The sequence below is a fragment of the Mobula hypostoma genome, chromosome 10, assembly GCF_963921235.1.
Source record: "Mobula hypostoma chromosome 10, sMobHyp1.1, whole genome shotgun sequence".
Lineage (NCBI taxonomy): Eukaryota > Metazoa > Chordata > Chondrichthyes > Myliobatiformes > Myliobatidae > Mobula > Mobula hypostoma.
In genome coordinates this window covers 120,283,170-120,307,426 of record NC_086106.1, presented here as the reverse complement: position 1 = coordinate 120,307,426, position 24,257 = coordinate 120,283,170, and the positions used below count along the sequence as shown (strand labels likewise).

Here is a 24,257-nt window from a genome sequence, read left to right as displayed (position 1 = left end):
CTGTATTCCTTGGAATTTAGAAGAATGAGGGGAGACCTCATAGAAACATCTCGAATGTTGAAAGGCATGGACAGAGTGGATGTGGCAAAGTTGTTTCCCATGATGGGGGAGTCTAGTACGAGAGGGCATGATTTAAGGATTGAAGGGCACCCATTCAGAACAGAAATGCGAAGAAATTTTTTTAGTCAGAGGGTGGTGAATCTATGGAATTTGTTGCCACGGGCGGCAGTGGAGGCCAAGTCATTGGGTTGTATTTAAGGCAGAGATTGATAGGTATCTGAGTAGCCAGGGCATCAAAGGTTATGGTGAGAAGGCGGGGGAGTGGGACTAAATGGGAGAATGGATCAGCTCATGATAAAATGGCGGAGCAGACTCGATGGGCGGAATGGCCGACTTCTGCTCCTTTGTCTTATGGTCTTATGGTATCTTGAGGTCCGGGTCTTCAGGCTCCTGTACCTCCTGGCTGATAACGGCAATGTAAAGGAGGCAGGCCCTGGATAGCGGGGACCCTGGTGATGGATGTCACCTACCTGTGGCACTGCTGCTTGTAGGTATCCTCATTGATGAGGGGAGCTGTTTCCATGATGGAGCTGGCTGAGTGCACCACTCTCTGGAGCTTCTCCTTTCCTGTGCATTCGAGTTTCTGTACCAGACTGTGACACAAACAGGGAGAATGCATTCCACTGTACATCTGTAGAAGTTTGTCAAAATCTTTGATGACATGCCGAATCTCTTTAAATATCTAAAAAGTAGACACTGGCATGTCTTATTCCTATGTGCTGGACCCAGGATAGATCCTCCTAGATATTGATACCCAAAAACTTGAAGCTGCTCAGCTTTTCCATTGTCAACCCTTCAATGCGGACTGTTACTTTCACTTAACTTCCCCTTCCTAAAATCCAGAATCATTTCCTTGGTTTTAATGACATTGACTGGAAGGCTATTATGACACCACTCAGCCAGTTGATGCATCTCACACTTGTACGCCGCCTCGTCACCAATCCTATGAAACATTTAAAGGTGTAGATAGAGTGGAATAGAAAGCATGTTTCCAGCAGTGACCAGAAGGCACAAACTCAGGAAAAATGGGCATCCTTTTAGAAAAAGGGAGAGGAGCAATTTCTTTAGCCAGGCCATGGTGAAACTGTGGAATTCATTGCCGTAGGTGGCCAGGTCATTAGGTATATTTTAATAAAGTTAATAGGCTCTTGATTAGAAAGGGCATCAAAGGTTATGGGGAGAAGGCAGGAGAATGGGGTTAGGCGAGAAAATAGGATAGTCATGATTGAATGGCGGAGTAGACCTGCTCAATTGGCCTAACTGCTTCAGTTCGAGTCAGAGGACCAAATAAGGATCTTTTCCTTGAAGTATTAGCTCTATTTCTCTCTCTGCACAGATGTTGCTCAACCTGCTGAGATTTTCCTAATCTTTCTCTCTTGATTTCAGATTTCCAACAATTGCACCATTTTATTTTTATTTTCTGGCTGTTTATTGTGGCACTTCTCTGGGCTTTGTGAAGAACAGTGGAATCCAATTGCAAGTTTAGCTTGAAGGTGATGCTCCTGTGTGCCAAAAGAATCTGAGAGTAAAAGGGGAGCATCAGCTTGTGCCCGTAAGAATGCTTGAGTCAGTGTCGATTCCTGAGTCTCTCCCTGTTTGCCTTTGATAAGGGATTGTTTAATATCCTGTGCCAGAAATAGCATGAAGCTAGCTTTGTCAAGGGTAGGTCGTGCCTTACGAGCCTGATTGAATTCTTTGAGGATGTAACAAGACACATTGATGAAGGTAAAGCAGTAGATGTAGTGTGTATGGATTTCAGCAAGGCATTTGATAAGGTTCCCCATTCCAGGCTCCTTCAGAAAGTAAGGAGGCATGGGATTCAAGGAGACCTTGCTTTATGGATCCAGAATTGGCTTGCCCACAGAAGGCAAAGGGTGGTTGTAGGTTGCTCGTATTCTGCATGGAGGTCAGTTACCAAAAGTGTTCCGCAGGGATCTGTTCTGGGACCCCTCCTCTTTATGATTTTTATAAATAATCTGGATGAAGAAATAGAAAGGTGGGTTAGTAAGTTTGCTGAGGACACAAAGGTTGGGGGTATTGTGGATAGTTTTGAGGGTTGGCAGAGGTTACGGGGGATATCAATAGGATGCAGAACTGGGTTGAGAAGTGGCAGATGGACTTCAACCCAGGTAAGTGTGATGTGGTTCATTTTGGGAGGTCAAATTTGAAGACAGTATATAATATTAATGGTAAGACTCTTGGCAGTGTGGAGGATCTGAGAGATCTTGGGGTCTGTGTTCATAGGTCACGCAAATCTGCTGTGCGGGTTGACAGTGCTATTGAGAAGGTGTATGGTGTGTTGGCATTCATCAACCATGGGATTACGTTCAAGAGCCATGAGGTAATGTTACAGCTATATAAGACCTTGGAGTACTGTGTTCAGATCTGATCACCTCACTACAGGAAGGATGTCGATACAATAGAGAGAGTGCAGAGATTTACAAGGATGTTCCTTGGATTGGAGGACATAGTTTATGAGAATAAGTTGAGTGAAGTTGGCCTTTTCTCCTTGGAGCGACAGAGGATGAGAGGTATTCTGATAGAGGTGTATAAGATGATGAGGGGCATTGATCATGTGGACAGCCAGAGGTTTTTTCCCACGGCTGAAATGGCTAACACGAGGGGGAATAGTTTTAAGGTGCTTGGACATAGGTACCGAGTGGATGTCAGGGGTAAGTTTTTCACACAGAGAGTGGTGGGTGTGTGGAATGCACTGCCAGCGGTGGTGGTGGAAGCGGATACAATAGGGTCTTTTAAGAGCCTCTTAGATAGGTACATGGAGCTTGGTAAAGTAGAGAGCTATACGCTAGGGAAATTCTAGGCAGTTTCTAGAGTAGTTTACATGGTTGGCACAACATTGTGGGCCAAAGAGCCTGTAATGTGTTGTAGATTTCTATGTTCTATTGCCTGTTAGCGACAGTCATTCGTTGATCTACATAGGGAAGGGATGTTTTTTATTGTGGGTTCATTATGCAACACACAAGAAATTGCCTGTAATTCCACTCCAAGTGGTGAAAGTCTGATTGAAACTTTGAGCTTTTGTTCTGCCGTGCAGATTCAAAAGATAAGCGGAAGGCACAATATTGATCACAGTCCAGGAAATTTGAGCAGTCTACATCGAGACTAAGATGTTCATTCTGTTCTGAATTCAGCTCTGTATATAAAAGGTGTCTTTGATACCTGGGCCCCTTGCCAGTACTGTCTCTGTTTGTACCAGAGGGAACCAGTATAATTGATGGCTGTCCATATAGTGAACGGCTGTAGGTGTAATACCACTTCTCCACGTTCCATTTCTTGTGCCAGTGGATTAGCATCTACATTTTGTACTTTACATCTCGAGTTACACTTGTTAATTTTTATTAGCTGGGTCAAGCGATATGGTGCATGGAAAAAGTGAGACTTGAGACTCCAGCTGGGAATAAACAGATTCCATTAAGGTGACCGTATTGCTCTGTGAACAGGACAATTAGAGAGCTTTCGTCATTCAATAAACTAGATGCTTCTGGATATTATGTCACCTGGACAACTGGGTTTCCAAACAGTCACAGGCAATCCACCTCACCAATCCGCACCCCCCCACCACCTACCCAACTCCTTCATTCTTTGCAAATTAAAAATAAAACACCTCTGCCTTCTCATCTTTTCCTGTTCCCAGAAAGAGTCAGGGATGTAGAGGAGTTAGAGGTCAGGACTCCCTTTGCATTCGAAGTCCAACAACATTGATGGGTGATGAAGGGCAGCCGGAGTCTAGACGTCTGCTCTGTGCACGCAGGCCAGCAATATGCATGGGTGGCGGAGGGCATCCGTGGATGTCCTGCTGTCCAGGTCGGTGGGCTCCAAGTGCAGATATCTGTGCAAGCAGGAAGCATGAGGCCTGATAATTTGGCAAGCCTGGACTTTGAGCTTGGAGTTCAGGGTCCCGTCATCGGGTAGCCTGGGGGTTGATACCGACGGCTGAAGCCCAGAAATCAAAGCCTGATGACTGATGGCCCGAGCCCAGAGACTGGACGACTGTCCTGGAGTTGAGTGTGTCTGTGTCTGTGTTGGGAAGAAACGAGCTTGTTTTGCTGCTGTTGTTCTGTCATTTGTTGTGTTCTGTTTCGTTGACAAGGATCTCTTTTTCAATATTCGATGCTCTGTGTTGTTTTGCCAAGCATTGTGGCATGCCTCTGTTGGCACCGGAATGAGTGGCGACTGTCGCAGGCTGCCCCCAGCACATTCTTGGGTGTGTTAGTTGTTGTTTCAAACAACATATTTTACTGTATGTTTCCAAGTCATCATCATGGGCCATGTTGTGTGACAGGAACGGTCATGTTCTTCCATCTGTCTTTAATATGAGGAGTTCTCATAATGTTTCCATGTGTGTAGGTCTGAATCTGACACTTTTCACGGTACCTCAGTACGTGTAACAATAAATCTAATAAACTAATAAATCTGCATCTAACTAGTTCCAAAACCCTCAGGCAAAGGAATTTTGTAAAGGAACCAGACAGTACCTACTGGTTTTACACACACAAAATGCCGGGGGTTTGTGTGTGTGTTGCTCAAGCTTAGCTCTTGTGTTTATTAGTACCAACTGGTTTTGCTCTTTTACCTGCATTTTTATCACAGGTCTTTCATGTTGGTCTAAAATGGCTTCTAATTCAAGACTCGAGATTGTTTAGTGTCATTCCCAGTATGCATGTGTAAAGGAAAATGAAGTCATTGTTACTCTGGATCTGATGCGGCTCACAAAAATAATAAGATATGGAACACAGTAGCGTAGTGGTTAGCACAATGCTTTACAGTACAGGTGACCCGGGTTCAATTCCTGTCGCTGCCCAGACGTTTGTATGTTCTCCCTGTGACCACATGGACTTCCTCCAGGTGCGCCAGTTTCCCCCTACAGTCCAAAGGTGTACCGGTTGGTAGGTTAGTTAGTTGTTGTAAATTGTCCTGTGATCAGGCAAGGATTAAATTGGGATTGCTGGATGCGCTGACTTGAAGAGCCAGAAGGGCAAATTCCACCTTGTATCCCAATAAAATAAATAAAATTAAACAACAATAAATATAAATACATAAGGTAGTTCATTTACAGAGTTTGATTGTATGTCCATAGAGTGACGCTGGGCACAGGAGTGTCTCTACATAAGGTGACTCAATCAGGAAATGATAAAGTCGTGGTGGGGGAGGACATGGGGGGGGGGGATAGGTTAACGTGTGGAGGTGTTGATCAGCCTTACTGCTTGGGGAATGTAACTGTTTTTGAGTCTGATATTGGATACTACGTAACCTCCTCCCTGATGGGAGTGGGACCAACAGTCCATGAGCAGGGTGGGTGGGATCCTACATGATGTTACTGGCCCTTTTCCAGCACCTTCCTGTATGTATGTCCTTGATGGCAGGTAGGCTGGTGCCAGTGATGCATTGGAGAATTTTGACTACCTGTTGCAGAGTTTTCCTTTACACCCCAGCAAACAATTAAAACCAACGTAAAACAAGTCTTGTAATTTATTTTAAACACAAGGGATTCTGCAGAAACTGGTATTCAGAGCAATGCACTGAAAATACTGGAGGAGCTCAGCAGGTCAGGCAGCACCTATGGAGAGCAATTAACAGTCAGTGTTTTGGGCCGAGACCCTTCCTCAGGGCAGAAAAGTAAAGGGGAAGAAGCCAGAATAAGAAGGTGGGAAGACCAGAGGGAGTACAAACTGGTGGGTGATAGGTGAAGACAGATGAGGGGGAAGGTAGATGAGTGGGGGAGGGGGATGAAGTGTGATGATGGGAGGTGATAGGTGGAAGAGCTGAAGGGCTAAAGAAGAAAGAATCTGATAGGAGAGGAGAGTGGACCACGAGGAAAAGGGAAGGAGGAAGGCAGCAGTGGAGATTTCATTTGTCTTGTTTCTATTTTCATTTGCCCTGATGTTTAGGCTGATGCAGCAGTAGGCTCCAACAGTCACAGAAGGCCAGAGGCTATGAGTGAACACTATTTTCTCACCACTGAGGGACACCTGGGTGTGAATGTAACAATGGAAGAAGGCCTGTAAATCAGAATGGATGGACACTTTGTCAGCTTGCCTGTGGGGCCGGTGATTATCTGCCCTATTCGTAACCAGGAGCAGACTGGTGGAGGAGGCCCCTCGATTGATCTGTCCTTCCTTGCATTCGATGCCCAATGATTGGGAGAACAGGACTAAAATTTGTGCAGAGCCTGAGGGACATTCCTCAAATTCTTGAAAGCGGGGGGGGGGGGAATTTTCTGTACACTTGAATGTGGTATAGTAGTGCCATCGCTGGAGTTGAGTATGATGTTCTCCCGAGAGTTTGTGGATTGGTGGGTCTTCGGGTGGCTGTACAGACTGATCCGGGGTCCATGTCCGCTGCTGCAGTGTGGGCAAAACTTAGTGGTTGAGTCTTCTGGTTGTTCAGTCCAGCCTTCTGCAGCTGCCACTTCTTTCCTGCCGCACCATAGGGATCGGGCTCATGTAACACAGTGCACTCTCGAACAGACTTCCTCCAGGTGTATCTGTTGAGTGCAAAGCCTTCCCAGGTTTTAGATGCAATGTTGCAATTCTCCAGGCTGATTTTCATGTTGTCTTTGAAGTGTTTCACTCTCCAGGTGCCCTTCCTTCACCTGGGGGTAAAGGATATGTTTGGGGAGATGTGAGGGTAGGCATACGAAAGAAAAACAACCATGTTTCTTCTGGAGCCAAAAACACTCAAAAATGGATGACCTGAAGTTTGTCACGCTGCTATTTGTGGAGTGTACAGTGTACAAATTACATTAGTAGAAGTGTGTATTCCTGTCATCTGTGCTGAGGGACGGTGAAACACTTTGTTTTGCATGCCATCCATACAGGTCATGACAACAGTGCATTGAAGTACTAAGAACAAAATGCAGAACAAAAGTGATAGAATTCAGAGAAAGGGCAGTGCAGACAGACAGTAACGTACAAGGTCATAACAAGGTAAATTACTGTATGAGCACAAGAGTCCATCTGATAGAACCTAGAACAATCTTGTGCCAATGTTATAACCTGCTCTATGATCAATGTAACACTTCCCTCCTGCGTAGCCTCCATTTTCCTATCGTCCTAAATGTCCTCAACCAGCATCCCAGGCAAGGCATTCCACTCAACGCTCTCCGTGTTTTAAAAAAAAACTTATTTATGACACCTCCCCCCACCCCATACTCTGTTCCAATCATCTTAAAATTATGCCCCTGATAGTAGCCATTTCCACCATGGGAAAAAAGTCTTTAGCTGTCCACTTGATCTCTGCCTTTTATTATCTTATACACTTCTATCAAGTCACCTCTCATCCTCCAACTTAGAGGAGGGGACTATCCAGTGATCTTATAACACTGGGATAGAAGCTGTTCTTTGTGCTTCTGACATTATAAAATTATACACTTCAAAGGTTCATTTATTATCAAAGTATGTATACAGTATTAAACTCTTGAGATCTGTCTTCTCCAGATAGCCATGAAACAAAGAAAATTCATGGGAGTCGCTCAGAGAAAAAACAAACCCCTCCCCTCCTGCACAAAAAAAAGAAAGGCAGCGCGATCATCAACCCTGGAACCCCCTCCCCCGCATAAAAACACACCAGGAATGTCGGCACCCAAGCCCCTCCCCTCGCACACAAAACACTAGCAAAACGCAACAAGAACTTTAGCCCCCAAACCCTCTCTCCTCCTACACAAAAAAGCTAATAAAATGCAATAAGATCATTGACCCCTAAATTCCCCTCCCCAGCACAAAATGCAACAAGGACATCAACCGAAATCTCTCCTCCCTCCACACAAAAAAACAATGAGAACGAATGGGCGAAAACACAGAATATGAAAACCATAAGACTGAAAAAGTAAACAACAGGAATTCTGCAGATGCTGGAAATTCAAGCAACACACATAAAAGTTGCTGGTGAACGCAGCAGGCCAGGCAGCATCTCTGGGATGAAGTGCAGTGGACGTTTCAGGCCGAGATCTTTCATCAGGACTAACTGAAGAAAGAGTGAGTAAGGGATTTTGGGAGTAATCCCTTACTCACTCTTCCTTCAGTTAGTCCTGACGAAGGGTCTCGGCCTGAAACGTCGACTGCACCTCTTCCTATAGATGCTGCCTGGCCTGCTGTGTTCACCAGCAACTTTGATGTTAGACTGAAAAAGTCTTACTTCTGAAGTAAGTTCTTGGTTATAAATCACAGAGGGCATCCCGAGGTCAAGAAAGTTGTTCTAGACAACCGATACATCTTTCTAACTAAAAAAGCAAAAGCTATTGCAGGCATTGGACTGCTGAAGTTGGGAAAAAAATGGCCAGGCAACATCAGCAGAGAGAATGGTGGTGTTAATGATTTGTCAGTGGCCTTGAGCTCTTGTTCTGGGACAACGACCTTACTTGTTATCAAGGATCCATTGTGCTGGAATCCCTGGACCAGTTTGAGGAAAGGTAATCAGGCAGTCAATGCAAGGTACTGTGATTGTTGCCATGGTAACCTGCATTACCCATTCACATGCCAGGAAATGTATTTACATTGGCAGTTCAGCTTTAGAAATGAGCTTGCCAAATGCTAATTGAGTCCATTTGTCAGTGTTTGTTGGCGTTTGAGTAAACAGCAACAGGAACGCAAACAAGACCGATGTTTTAGTGCAAAAGCACACAAATTGCCCAGGCACGTGGTTGATATAAAAGTGGAGGGATATATGGGAGGGAAAGGTTAGGTTGACCTTGGAGTAGGTTAAAAAGTCGGCACAACATCCCGGGCCAGAAAGTTTGCTCTGTTCTGTAATATTCTACGTTCTTTTCCAATTCATCCACTACCCTAACTGCTTCATTCCTTCATTGTCGCTGGGTCAAAATCCTTACCTAACTTCACTCAAAGAATTTCACTCAGTGGTTCAAAGAGGTGGCTCATTGTTATTTCTTCAGGTTCAGTAAGGGATTGAACATTGAAAGGCCAAGATAGAGTGGATGTGGAGAGGATGTTTCCTATGGTGGAGGAGTCTAGAACCAGAGGGCACAGCCTCAGCGTAGAGAGATGTCCACTAGAACAGAGATTGGAGGAATTTCTTTAGCCAGAGTGTGGTGAATCTGTGGAATTCATTGCCACAGGCAGCTCTGGAGACCAGGTCATTGGGTGTATTTAAGGTGGAGGCTGATAGTTTCTTGATTAGTCAGGGTGTGAAAGGTTACATGGAGAAGGCAGCAGAATGGGGTTGAAAGGGAAATGGATCAGCCATGATGAAATGGCGGAGCAGCCTTGATGGGCTGAATGGCCTAATTCTGCTCTTATGTCTTATGGTCTAAGAAAAACTATTAAGTTGTACGCATTCTTTTACAAGAAAACATAACTAGGGAAAAATCCATTCCAGTTCGGCGATATTTGAAGAACATACCCAAAATTCAAGAATCAATTGGGACATTTGGATTGCTGTGGCTTCTTAATATATTTAAATTTAGTTAACGGATAGTACGTATTGCAGAGCTGTTGAGGCTTCCCTATTCTAAGTGAATTGCACTCTTCCTTCACCACTCCCCTCCACTTTTCTCCACTGCCTCACACTCTCCCATTCTCTCCACAGTCATTAATAAACTTCCTTTATCAGTGCCGTTTGCAAGCCCAGCCTCCTGATATGGAGTTGGAGGGATCCACGCAGCTGTAACATAAGAACATAAGAAATAGGAGCAGGAACAGTAACCAACATGCACCTGACCTTGCGTGGAATTTAGATTAATGGAAGAGAAGGTACTATAACTCGAAACCTGGCACAGAAACTCCATCCACACACTGTAAAACCGATAACCGGTCTACTTCAATATTTGGTTTCAGTCAGCTGCTCTTGTTAAAGTAGCAGCAGGTATAACGTCCCTGGAATCCGCTCAAAGTTCAAAATAGTTTATTATCAAAGCATGGACTGTACAGGAGAGGGGAATCGTGGTTGGGAAAAGGGGAAGGGAGAGGGAGGGACTAGGAAGCACCAGAGACACATTCTGTAATGATCAGCAAACCAATTGTTTGTAATCAAATGACTTTGCTTGATGCCTCAGGGCTGGGTGTGTCTGCATTTGAGCCACCCACCCCCCCACCCTGCCACTCCTTCTCTACCATTTGTCCCACAGCAGCCATTCTTGCCATTCCCAACATCCTTTGCTCCCATCAGATTTACAAACTCAGTCTCTGACAAATACAGTACTGTGCAAAAGTATCCAGATCGCTATCTATATCTACTCAGCAAGAAGAGAGCACGGCCTGGATGGTAAGGTGCTTGAAGATGTATGCAGCTCTCTTATAGCAGCGCTCCTTGTAGATATGTTGAAGGGTGCCGAGCGCTTTGCCAGTGAAGGATTACCATTAAGTAAGACATTAGCTTATCTTCCTGATATCAGCTTTTCTGTCCCTCATATCCCTAGATTCCCATTGCGATAAGCATTCAAGTTCAAGTTTATTGTCACAGACATATATGCCCAGGATATGAATGCTATGAAAATTAGTTTTTTTTTGGCGGCAATAGCGCAGTACATTACATACATGACAAACATATTAGTTAATACTGCACAAAAACTAGCCACTCCTCTATTGACTCTGTCTACGCTTCTCGGTGCCTCGCGTCTAATGTGATCAAAGGCCCTGTCCTACCCTGCACACTCTCTCTTCTCCCCCTCCCATCGGCTGGCAGATAAAAAAAAGCCTGAAATCACGAACCACCGGCCTCAAGGACAGCTGCTTGCAGGCATACTCAATAAATCCCTAGAATAACCATTACAGAGTCAATGAAAGACTGCACCAACCTGGGCATTCAACCAGTATGCAAATGACAATAAACTCTGCAAACACAAAAAGAAAGAAATAATAATGATAAATAAATAAACAAAGTATTGAGAACGAGACGGGGAGTCCTTGTGAAAATGAGCCAATTGATTGTTGGAACATTTCATTGATGGGGCAAGGGAAGTTGAGTGAAGATAAACTCTTTGGTTCAAAAGCCTGATGGTTGAGGGGTAGTAACTGTTCCTGAACCTGTTGGTATGCAAGTTACATATTTTACATTAATTTGAGTCTAAATTGGTAAATTGATTTACTATTGTCACATATACTGAGGTACAGAGAAATATTTTGCTTTGTATGTCATCCATATTTCATGGCAACGGTACATTAAGGTTGTACAAGGCAAAACAATAACAATACAGAATAAAGTGTTAGTGTTAAAAAGTAAGTACAGTGCAATAATGAGTAAGCCCATATTGAGGTAATCTTTGAGATCATGAGTCAGTCTAATTGTACAAGAGATCTGTTCAGTCATCTTATAATAGCAAAGTGAGTGTAAATCCAAAGTGCAAGTAAGTGTATTAGCAAAGTATGTACCTGTATATGTCACCATATACTACCTTGAGATTAATTTTCTTGCAGGCATTTTCAGGAAAAGAAAGTTCGGTAGAATTTATGAAAAACTATAAATAAAGACTGAGAAACAAATGTGCAAAAGAAGGCAAATTTTGCAAATAAAAACATAGTACTGAGAGCATGTATGGATTCCTTGAAAGTGAGTCTGCAGGTTGTAGAAGCAGTTCAGAGTTGTGGTGATTGAGATATCCACACTGGTTCAGGAGTCAAATACAGGACACTTGTGTTTACCCTGAGAAAGACTACCATGACCATGAAGCCTTGCACAGGCACCTGTGTGCGCATGCGTGATGTGCGCATGTGTATACGTGCCGATTTTTTTTCTAATAATCGGTTTTGGCTTTATCTTCCCGATTCTGTTATGTGAAACTACACTGTACATACATTATTTCTACTTTATATAGGCTGTGTATTTGTCATATCATTCCTGCTTTTACTATATATTAGTGTTATTTTAGGTTTTATGTGTTATTTGGTATGATTTGGTAGGTTATTTTTTTGGGTCTGGGAATGCTCAAAATTTTTTCCCCATATAAATTAATGGTAATTGCTTCTTCTCTTTACGCCATTTGGGCTTAGGAGCGGTTTCATAGGAACGCTCTACCATAGCGGGGGGAATACAGGACAAGGGGGTCCTGTATGGGACAAACCAATTTAGCCCAATATATATGGGATGTCCCGGCTAATATGGGACAGTTGGCAACCCTGTGTTTAAGTTCAACAGTGCATGACAGGGAATGAGGAAAGGTGCAGCTGACTCATATCGCCAAGTCCTATCGTTTCCTCACGGCCCAGTAGCACATGCTTTGCGGCCCGGTGGTTGGGGATCACTATGTTAATGCGTAGAGGTGTCCATGAGCAGGGTGTTTGTAATCCAAGGAAGTTACCCTGATATGATTAAATCCAGTTGAGGCCATTGTCCGCCAGTATTTTTCAAGATTCAAGTTTATTTGTCAGGTTTACATTGAAACATACAGTGAAGTGTGTCACTTGCATCAATAACCAATGCACACGAGGTTGTGCTGTGGTCAGCCCACAAGTCTCACTAAACGATGCCGTGTGCTTTGCTAACCTTGGAAATTGTAGTTATCTTCAGGATGTTGGTCCAGGATTGAAACGTTTAGAGTGCTTACTGTACCTCCTGTTTCATAGGCACTGGCAAAACGATCGCCGTAATGATCAGCAACATCAAAGGCCGGGAAATCTTGGAACTGGTGAGGCAACGGGTCTCGGTTTACATGGTGATTGAAGTTGGGAAGCAACATGGACCATGGATGAGCCAGTACTCAATCTTCTTCGTTTCCATTTCCTTCTTCGTTGTCACTGCTGCCACCGTGGGCTATTTCATCTTCTACACCGCCAGGAGATTGCAGCTCGCGAGGGCCCAGTTACGGAAACAGGTCCGTTATTGCTGGGGTTCGGTTGTATTGATGGGCAAATCTTCCTTTGCTGGCAAATATCTGTGAATATTTTCAACTGTATGAAGACAATTCACAAACATGTCCAGATGCAAACTTCAAAATAACACATAATTCCCAAAGGGCATTCTGGTGCAATTTATAATCTCATATAAAATACAGAACATAGCTCTTGTACAGCACAATACAAGCCCTTCAGCCCATGATATTGTACCAACCATTTAACCTACTGTAAGATCAATTTAACACTTCCTTTCCATAAAGCCCTTCATTTTTCTGTCATCCATGTGCCCATCTTTTAAATATCCATAACGTACCTACCTCTACAACCACCACTGGCAGTGCGTTCCACAAACATAACACTCTATGTAATATAAAGAAAACACCTGCTGCTGCCACTGCCCCACTATCCTCCAATCATTTGAAAATTATGCCACCTCACATTAGCCGTTTCCAACTTGGGAAATGCCTCTGGCTATCCGCTCTATCATCTTGTACACATCTATCAAATCATCTCTCAGCCTCCTTCACTCCAAACAGCTCGAGCTCACTAAATCGTTCCTCATAAGACACGCTCTCCAATCCAGGCAGCCCTCTGGTGAATCTACTCTGCACCCTCTTCAAGGCTAACACATCCTTCCTATAACGAGTTGACTAGAACTGAACACAGTATTCCAAGTTTGGGCTCACTCAAAGTTTATAAAGATGCAATATATAATACAAAGGGTATATAATATAATGGGATTAATATTGAATATAGTAATTATTTGCTGATGTCACATGTTTTGTATGCCATAATTTTGAATAGTTAATTAAGCAGTCATGGCATGATGTCACAGGAGTTATAAAGCCTAGATATATGATCTTTGCAAGTTAATACTTACTTACTGATAGTTACACTATTGGAGCAATGAAGGTCCTCCATCTCAGTCTATCCATACCACCACACACAGATATAGAAGAAACTTTCTTGCTGCTTCCGTAACAATTATTTTGACTGGTCAGGGTTGTCAGCCCCGAGCTGAACCCCTGAACCTGGCGACCGGTGGCCCACCCTTAGTCTGGCCTCCACCCTTTGATCTGCTTGGCATGATTGACCCTACCAAGTGCCAAAGCACAAGGCGATGACTCTGACCAGCATAGCTCTCTGGGTCACTGAGGCCAGCAAGCCTCCAAATCCTATGATGTGGTCCTCTTGGAGGCACAAGTTAGCATGTTGAGTAATTATAATGGGTAGGATGAGTGGAAGTTTGGCGGAGTTGTGGATGTACGTAGGTTACAAACCGGACATTGACAGGATGCAGAGCTGGGCTGAGAGTTGTTAAAGGAGCATTGTCACAGGAACACAGCATCAGGGACCCCTACTACCCAGGCCATGCTCTCTTCTCTCTGCTGCCATCAGAAAGAAGGTACAGGAGCCTCGGGGCCCACCCCACCAGGTTCAGGAATAGTTATTACCTCTTAACCATCAGGCTCTCAAACCAAAGAGGATAACTTCACTTTCCCCATCACTGAACTGTTCCCACAAGCTATAGACTCACTTTAGACTCTCTTCATCTCATGTTGTTGAAGATGATAGTTATTATTATTTCCTATTTTCTTTCTTTTTGTATTTGCACAGCTTGTTGTCTTTTGCACACTGATTGTCCACACTGTTGGCGAAGTCTTTCATTGATTCTATTACGGTTAATGGATTTATTGAGTATGCTTGCAAGAAAATTAATCTCTGGGTTGTATATGATGACAAGTACAGTACTGTGCAAAAGTCTTGGGCACCCTAGCTATATATATATGTGCCTAAGACTTTGCGTATATGTACGTTGATAATAAATTTACTTTGAACTTTGAACTTTGAATCAGGAGAAGTATGAAGTGATACACTTTGGAAGGTTGAACTAAAAAGCAGAGTGCAAGATTAATGGCTGGATCTATAGCAGCGTGGATGAACAGTGGAATCTTGGAACCCTTGTCTATATCCCTCAAAGTCCCTGCGCAAGTTGATAGGGTGGTTAAGAAGATGTGTGGTAGGTTGGCTGTCATTAGTTGGAGGACTGAGTTCAAGAATCGTGATATAATGTTGTATCTGGTCTCCTCATTATGGATGTGAAAATTTTAGAAAGAGTGCAGAGGAGATTTACCAAAATGCTGCCTGGATTAGAGAGCACGTCTTATGAGGAAAGGTTGAGTGAACTAGGGCCCTTCTCTTTGGAGTGAAAGATTATGAAAGGTAACTCGACAGAGGTGCACAAGATGATAAGAGGCACAGATAGAGTGGATAGTCAGCACCATTTCCCAGAAAGAGTGCATAATTTGAAGGTGAATGGAGGAACATATAGGGGGGATGTCAGAGGTAGGTTTTTTACACAGAGAGTGGTAAGTGTGTGAAACATACTACCAGGGTTGTAAAGACAACCTTTGGCACATTGGCCATCTTAATTCAGGATACTAAGTACAGGAGTTGGGATGTTATGTTGAAGTTGTACACGTCCTTGATCAGGCTGAATTTGGAATATTGTGTGCATTTCTGGTCACTTACCTACAGGAAGGATATCAACCAGTTTGAAAGACTGCAGGAATATTTACAAGGACGTTGCTGTGACTTGAGGACCTGAGATATATATATGGAAAATGTAATGCTTCTGGCTGCTCTGACTCACAGCTGGTCTCTGTAGATCCAGGGCATGCTTACGTCCGCACTCTGAGGTCCCATTCCTTGGTGCCATTTGATCACACTGGAAATGAAAGAGTGAAGGGAGAGATTTAATAGGAACCTGAGGGGCAATGTTTTCACCCAGAGAGTGGTCAATATGTGGAATGAGCTGCCAGAGAGAAAGTGGCTGAGGCAGGTACATTATCAACATTACAAAAAATACTTGGACAGGTACAAGGATAGGAAGGGTTTTGGAGGGTATGGGCCAAATGTAGGCAAATTGGACTAGCATAGGTAAGTATCTTGATCAACAAGCACCAGATGGGCTGAAGGTTCCATGCTGAATGACTCTAACTGTTATGTACTGCTCAGGAGCTTGACTTTGAGACCTGGAATCTGAATCTGTGACTGTAAGTGATTATGATACGTAAATGGATGTTGTTTTGATGTTCCTACTTTCCTAAGTCTGCACTTTTTATCATGATCACAGCCTTAGGCAAATATGTATCTTGGCTGTTGAGGATCAGCTTAATGAGACCTTAAGATTTGTCCCAAAAAGGTGTAAGTTGACTTTTCTTCAGGCGAAAATTGAGATCCCTGACAAGATACTACAGTACATTTGCATGTGGATGTCTAAAATGTCCTCCAGGACTGTACAAGGGATATTTGTAATGCACAAATTCATGGTGATCAAGAGGGACCCTGGGGCAAAGGGGTTAAGTCACTAGACTTTTGATCACGGGAGATCACTCTGCTACCGGATAGGGGAGACTGCCTTATGATCGCTGGTGAGATCTCTTGCTGCTGGAGAGGGAAAGGCCGGCCACTGTGCCCGGAGAATGTTACCCAGGGTTGCTGCATTTTGGTTATAGAAACATAGAAAATAGGTGCAGGAGTAGGCCATTCGGCCCTTTGAGCCTGCATCGCCATTCGGTATGATCATGGCTGATCATCCAACTCAGAACCCTGTACCAGCCTTCCCTCCATACCCACTGATCCCTTTAGCCACAAGGGCCATCTCTAACTCCCTTTGAAATATAGCCAATGAACTGGCCTCAACTGTTTCCTGTGGCAGAGAATTCCACAGATTCACCACTCTCTGTGTGAAGAAGTTTTTCCTAATCTCGGTCCTAAAAGGCTTCCCCTTTATCCTCAAACTGTGACCCCTCATTCTGGACTTCCCCAACATCGGGAACAATCTTCCTGCATCTAGCCTGTCCAATCCCTTTAGGATTTTATACGTTTCAATAAGATCCCCCCTCAATCTTCTAAATTCCGACGAGTATAAGACTAGTCGATCCAGTCTTTCATCATATGAAAGTCCTGCCATCCCAGGAATCAATTATGGACTTGAACTGCAGATTTTTTTTTCAGTCTTAATGTTTTTTATCAATCTTCCTCATTTTTTTGTGTGCTGGGAGGGGGATTCGGGGGTCGATGTGCCTGTTCCATTTTTGTTCATTCTTTTTGTGTGGGGAAGAGGGATTTGGGGGTTAATGATGGTGCTGCCGTTCTTTTCTTTCTTGGTTTTGTGGCTATCTGGAAAAGAAAAATTTCAGAGTTGTATACTTTGATAATAAATGAACTTCTGAACCTTTAACTAACAGACAGTAGTCTGGACTATAGACCAAGGAAGATGTGTTCAATTCCCACTTGTGGCTGCTCAACTAATGAATCTGGAATCTTAAGAGAGAACGATTTTGGTAACAGTAACCAGGAGATGACTGGATTGTTGTAAAAATGAATCCTGATGTTCTTTCAGTGAAAGAAATCTGCCATCCCTTCCTGGTATCTGAGCCCTGACTCTTAGCTTACATCTTGGATTAGTGGCAATTGGAGATATACATCAAATGTGGGAACAACTAGTAAGAGCAGTTCAAAGTATATTTATTATCAAATTATGTACAGTGGTAACAAAAGTTTGGGCACCCCGGTCAAAATTTCTGTTACTGTGAATAGCTAAGTGAGTAAAAGATGACCTGATTTCCAAAAGGCATAAAGTTAAAGATGACACATTTCTTTAATATTTTAAGCAAGATTACTTTTTTATTTCCATCTTTTACAGTTTCAAAATAACGAAAAAAGAAAAGGGCCTGAAGCAAAAGTTTGGGCACCCTGCATGGTCAGTACTTAGTAACACCCTCTTTGACAAGCATCACAGCTTGTAAACACTTTCTGTAGCCAGCTAAGAGTCTTTCAATTCTTGTTTGGTGGATTTTCATCCATTCTTCCTTGCAAAAGGCTTCTAGTTCTGTGAGATTCTTGGGCCATCTTGCATGCACTGCCCTTTTGAGGTCTATCTACAGATTTTCGATGATGTTTAGGTCGGGGGACTGTGAGGGCCATGGCAAAACCTTCAGCTTGCGCCTCTTGAGGTAGTCCATTGTGGATTTTGAGGTGTGTTTAGGATCATTATCCTGTTGTAGAAGCCATCCTCTTTTCGTCTTCAGCTTTTTTTTTTACAGTCAGTGTGATGTTTGCTTCCAGAATTTGCTGGTATTTAATTGAATTCATTCTTCCCTCTACCAGTGAAATGTTCCCTGTGCCACTGGTTGCAACACAAGCCCAAAGCATAATCGATCCACCCCCGTGCTTAGCAGTTGGAGAGGTGTTCTTTTCATGAAATTCTGTACCCTTTTTTCTCCAAACATACCTTTGCTCGTTGCAGCCAAAAAGTTCTATTTTAACTTCATCAGTCCACAGGACCTGTTTCCAAAATGCATCAGGCTTGTTTAGATGATCCTTTGCAAACTTCTGACGCTGAATTTTGTAGTGAGGACGCAGGAAAGGTTTTCTTCTGATGACTCTTCCATGGAAGTCATATTTGTGCAGGTGTCGCTGCACAGTAGAACAATGTACAACCACTCCAGAGTCTGCTAAACCTTCCTGAAGGTCTTTTGCAGTCAAACGGTGGTTTTCATTTGCCTTTCTAGCAATCCTATGAGCAGTTCTCTCAGAAGGTTTTCTTGGTCTTCCAGACCTCAACTTGACCTCCACCATTCCTGTTAACTGCCATTTCTTAATTACATTATGAACTGAGGAAACGGCGACCTGAAAATGCTTTGCTATCTTCTTATAGCCTTCTCCTGCTTTGTGGGCATGATTTATTTTAATTTTCAGGGTGCTAGGCAACTGCTTAGAGGAGCCCATGGCTGCTGATTGTTGGAACAAGGTTTCTTCTTCTATTTCCGGCTGTTTAGACACATCTAGGCGTATTACAGCCCCTCCGCAGGATGTATAATTAATTATAGAACTTCAAGGAGCTCAAATTCTCGAACACAACCTAGTCTCACCTATAAACTGAATAATAGACTCTTCAATCATGTTGATTCTCTTGATGGCCAAACAAAGATTTAATAGAAAACCAAAATAAATTTAAGCCAGGTAGCCTCTTGAACAACATGATTCTTTCAATTTTGTATCGATTACAGCTCAGCAAAACATGCTGGACTGTCTCTGGACTCCCACAGTCACATAATCCAGTAGGATGTTTTCCTATTATCTTTAAATAATAGTTTAGCCCACAATGCCCCAAACTAAGTCTTGTAAATTTCACCATAACTTAAAAGGTAACAGTCTGAGACCTTTTTAACTAGTGGGTGACTAGAAAAATAATGCCTGCCCCTTAATTCATTTTTTCAATCCTCCAGCCACTTCTTCTCTAAACCTTTTTTAATCCTACTTCTCAATTCTGCTCTGCCTAGGGGAACTCTAATTTCTACTTGCCTGCTCTGTAAGGAAGACTTTGCAATGCCATCCACAATTTCGTTTCCCTCCACCCCAGCATGCCCAGGTATCCATGAAAATCTAACTGCACAACCCATCTTCCCTACTCTATAAACAACACTAAGAGAATCTCAATAACTATGTCAGGATGAGCTTCTGATTTACTCCTTTTTATAGACTCTAAGGCAGCAGCAGAATCTGAACAGATGATAACCCTACGTGGTCGACAGTCTTCTATCCACCATAAGGCCCAGAGGATTGCCAATAATTCTGTTGCAAAGACAGAAACACCATCTGAAACCCGGTGACCAATCTTAACTCCAGGTTGAGACACATACATCCCAAATCCTGTCCTACTGCTCTCTGGGTCCACTGAGCCATCAGTAAAAATCTACAGATAAGATCCCCATTTATTATTTAAATATTCATTTGTGATCAACGCTGATGAAATTGCACTGCTTCCTTTAAGCTGAAAAAGGAGGAATAGGTCTACTTCTGGCTCTGGAAAGAGCCAGAAAGGGACGGGTGGCAAGCAAATTTGGTCAACTATGCCTTCCTCAGTCAGTTTCAATTTCACAGCCCATTTATTAACCAAATCACAATCAGGAATCTTTCTTGTAAAGACAAAAATCATGTATTTATACTTAGAAGCAGAAATCCTGAAACCCCACTTATTAGCCCAGTTTTCAACTGATCTTAAAGCCTTTTGTACCTGCCTTAATATATACTTGATGTTTTTCCTCTTTTCCAGATTGCACCATCGTCTGCAAACAATGATTTGCCAAATCCTGTCCCTACCTGATCAAAGATATCATTTATCATGACATTAAAAAGAACTAGACTAATGACACTTCCTTGAGGGGTACTATAAACTATTTTAACTGACTTGGAGCTTGTTCCGCCTATTCTTACTTGAATTGTCCTTTTCTTAAGGAAATCTTTGATCCAATTAAACATTCTACCTCTAATTCCCACATCACAGAGTTTAATTAATAAGCCATCCTTCCATAGTGAGTCATATGCTCTTTCAATATCTGGAAATACTCCTGAGGTGCCCAAACTTTTGCATGGTGCTCCTTTCCTTTTTTTTCCACTCTAAAATTGTGCAAAACAAAAATAATACACAAATCCTGCTTAAAATGTTGAAAAGAATCTTAAACTTTATGACTTTTGGAGATCAGTTCATCTTCTACTCACTTAACTATTCACAGTAACAGAAATTTTGACCAGGCGTGCCCAAACTTTTACATGCCACTGTATATCATATACAACCTTCAGATTCATCTTGCTAGAGGCAGCCACAATTAAAGAAATACAACAGAACCCATTAAAAAAACCAGCACATCAAAGACTGTCAAACGCCCAATGTACGAAACAAAGAACAAATCGTGCAAATAATAAACAAAAATAAACAAATAACACACGGAGCATGAACTGCAGCGTCCCCAAACTTAACTGCTCTGCCATGGAGGCAGCTCAGGCCTGCAGCCAGCCCGGGGGGGCCATTGGCAGCAAGCCGCAGCTACGGCGCCAGTTCAGTACTGAGGCGAGTGGTGATGGCTGCAGGCCTCAGTGCTGAGCTCTATAAAGCCTCATGGAGTAGAGGGCCGAACACCAGTTCACTTGTAGCTGCCTCGACGCCTTGAGCGGAACAAGTGCTACACATGCCCTTACACTTCCTCCCTTACCACCATTCAGGGCCCCAAACAGTCCTTCCAGGTGAGGCAACACTTCACCTGTGAGTCGACTGGGGTGATATACTGCGTCCGGTGCTCCCGATGTGGCCTTCTATATATTGGCGAGACCCGACGCAGACTGGGAGACTGCTTTGCTGAACATCTACGCTCTGTCCGCCAGAGAAAGCAGGATCTCCCAGTGGCCACACATTTTAATTCCACATCCCATTCCCATTCTGACATGTCTATCCACGGCCTCATCTACTGTAAAGATGAAGCCACACTCAGGTTGGAGGAACAACACCTTATATTCCGTCTGGGTAGCCTCCAATCTGATGGCATGAACATCGACTTCTCTAACTTCCGCTAAGGCCCCACCTCCCCCTCATACCCCATCTGTTACTCATTTTTATGCACACATTCTTTCTCTCACTCTCCTTTTTCTCCCTCTGTCCCTCTGAATATACCTCTTGCCCATCCTCTGGGTCCCCCCCCCCCGTCTTTCTTCCTGGACCTCCTGTCCCATGATCCTCTGGTATCCCCTTTTTCCAATCACCTGTCCAGCTCTTGGCTCCATCCCTCCCCCTCCTGTCTTCTCCTATCATTTTGGATCTCCCCCTCCCCCTCCAACTTTCAAATCTCTTACTAACTCTTCCTTCAGTTAGTCCTGACGAAGGGTCTCGGCCTGAAACGTCGACTGCACCTCTTCCTACAGATGCTGCTTGGCCTGCTGCATTCACCAGCAACTTTGATGTGTGTTGCTTGATCTTTTTAATCTGACTCGGCACTTATTTCGGCTAAACCTCAGTTCATTTCTTGCTCTCAGGCCCTTCAATCTGGCCCTAAGTCCACTTCAGCAATGACCACAGTGACCATACCAGTATTCTCAAGGTATGGTTTGATGAATCCTTCCGGATATCACATAAACATCAGGTCAGACGGACAATTCAAAAGCACAGCTCCCAAAGGGAAATTACCGGCTGTGGATTGCAGTGATCATAGTCCAGAAAAACTGTTGTTAATAGAATGGTTAGTAGTTTTGTTTGCTGTGTGCAAAACATCACTTTATGTTGCTAATTCCATCTTTGTCCATAGCAAGAGCACTGTATGATGTTTATATGTTCTTCCTCAGACACAGTGGGTTCACTGTCACTGATGTGTCATAAAATCTGTTGTCTTGTGGCAGCAGTGTAGTGCAAAGACTTAAAAATCACTATAAGTTACAGAAAATAAACAAATAAATGAGGCAATGTTCCTGGGTTCATGGACCATTCAGAAATCTGATGGTGGAGGGGAAGAAGCTGTTCCTGAAGCATTGGGTGTGGTTCTTCTGGTCCCTGTATCTCCTCCCCAATGGTAGTGATGGGAAGAGGGCCTGTCCCAAATGGTGAGGATCCTTGGCCATGGATGCAACCTTCTTGAAACTCATGCCCATGATGGAGCTGGCTGAGTTTACAACACTCCCTTGTCCATTCGTCCCCCCCATCCCTCCCCACTGATCTCCCTCCTGGCACTTATCCGTGTAAGCGGAACAAGTGCTACACATGCCCTTACACTTCCTCCCTTACCACCATTCAGGGCCCCAAACAGTCCTTCCAGGTGAGGCAACACTTCACCTGTGAGTCGACTGGGGTGATATACTGCGTCCAGTGCTCCCGATGTGGCCTTTTATATATTGGTGAGACCCGACACAGACCGGGAGACCGCTTTGCTGAACATCTACGCTCTGTCCGCCAGAGAAAGCAGGATCTCCCAGTGGCCACACATTTTAATTCCACATCCCATTCCCATTCTGACATGTCTATCCACGGCCTCCTCTACTGTAAAGATGAAGCCACACTCAGGTTGGAGGAACAACACCTTATATTCCGTCTGGGTAGCCTCCAACCTGATGGCATGAACATCGACTTCTCTAACTTCCGCTAAGGCCCCACCTCCCCCTCGTACCCCATCTGTTACTTATTTTTATGCACACATTCTTTCTCTCACTCTCCTTTTTCTCCCTCTGTCCCTCTGAATATACCTCTTGCCCATCCTCTGGGTCCCCCTCCCCGCCTTGTCTTTCTTCCCGGACCTCCTGTCCCATGATCCTCTCGTATCCCCTTTTGCCTATCACCTGTCCAGCTCTTGGCTCCATCCCTCCCCCTCCTGTCTTCTCCTATCATTTTGCATCTCCCCCTCCCCCTCCAGCTTTCAAATCCCTTACTCACTCTTCCTTCAGTTAGTCCTGACGAAGGGTCTCGGTCTGAAACGTCGACTGCACCTCTTCCTACAGATGCTGCCTGGCCTGCTGCGTTCACCAGCAACTTTGATGTGTGTTGCTTGAATTTCCAGCATCTGCAGAATTCCTGTGGTTTACAACACTCTGCAGCTTTTTCTGATCCTGTGTAGTGGCCCCTCCATACCTGACTGTGGTGCTACCACCAATTGTTCCAGTTTCCTCCCACATACTAAAGACACAGGAGGTTAATTAGATACTGGGAAGAACAATAAATGCTGGCAATGCCAGCCCCTGGCTTCATACTGCTCATACTGTGATTGAACAGATAATGGAAATGTTTTAAAGAATTGGAAGGCTGTAGGATTAGTAATTCTGTGTTGGTTTACAGGAATGTTACCTAGCTCGTGTTGTCATGGAGGTGAGTTGCAGGATGGAGGTGAAACATGTTAAAGCTAAGATTGCTACGTAAAATTGGTTTATGGCAGAGAAAGAGGCCATTTGGCCCGTTGAGATTTGTCAGGTCCTGGAAGTATCCCGTTTCCCCCATGTTCTTGCTCATATATCCATCATCCCCTCTCCTTCTTAACCTGACAGCCAGCTACACGAAGTGGCCAATTAACCTTCTATCTAGCACATCTTTGGCATGTTAAGTGGAAATCGTGGAGAGAAGGTGCAGACTCCACGCAGTCGGCTCCCAGTGTCGAGGTTAAACTCCATTCAAAGGAGTTAAGGCAGCTGGCCTTCCTGCTTCCCCTGCATTTGTATTGACCCTACAATATAAAATGTTGTTGAACCCCGTCCGGGACACTTTGTATTCACCTTAACAAGAATCTTCAAACCAGTTCATGTCTCAATTTTCATTATATCAAGTGAAGGTCAAGACTTGGTCAGTAACCCACGTGCTGTTTGGTTTTTGGAGAAGTTTTCTTTACAAGTTTTGGGCTGCATGTTTTTGTTGAGGTGACCTGCAGATCCCCTTAACTCCTGAGCTGAATCACTACCACAGTCACACACCAGCAACGTTTGTGATGTAAACTGAAAATGTGTTATGGCTACAGAACTGTTTTGAGGTTAAGTATGGCCTGCTAGTTTCTCAGACACCTCACACTTCCAGTCCACTCTACC

The 24,257-nt window shown here is 43.8% G+C and overlaps 1 protein-coding gene across 4 annotated transcripts in view; it reads left to right on the top strand.

The window, feature by feature from the left end:
• The window catches only part of LOC134353156 (E3 ubiquitin-protein ligase RNF128), a 193,170-nt gene that overhangs the window by 124,144 nt on the left and 44,769 nt on the right, over nt 1-24,257 (top strand). For 3 of the 4 annotated variants that reach the window (XM_063061128.1, XM_063061127.1, XM_063061130.1), the window contains exons 2-3: nt 12,594-12,841; nt 17,575-17,631. In XM_063061128.1, the coding sequence (XP_062917198.1) occupies nt 12,594-12,841; nt 17,575-17,631 (305 nt within the window). The remainder of the gene's footprint in view (nt 1-12,593; nt 12,842-17,574; nt 17,632-24,257) is intronic. The other variant, XM_063061129.1, reaches the window with a different exon arrangement.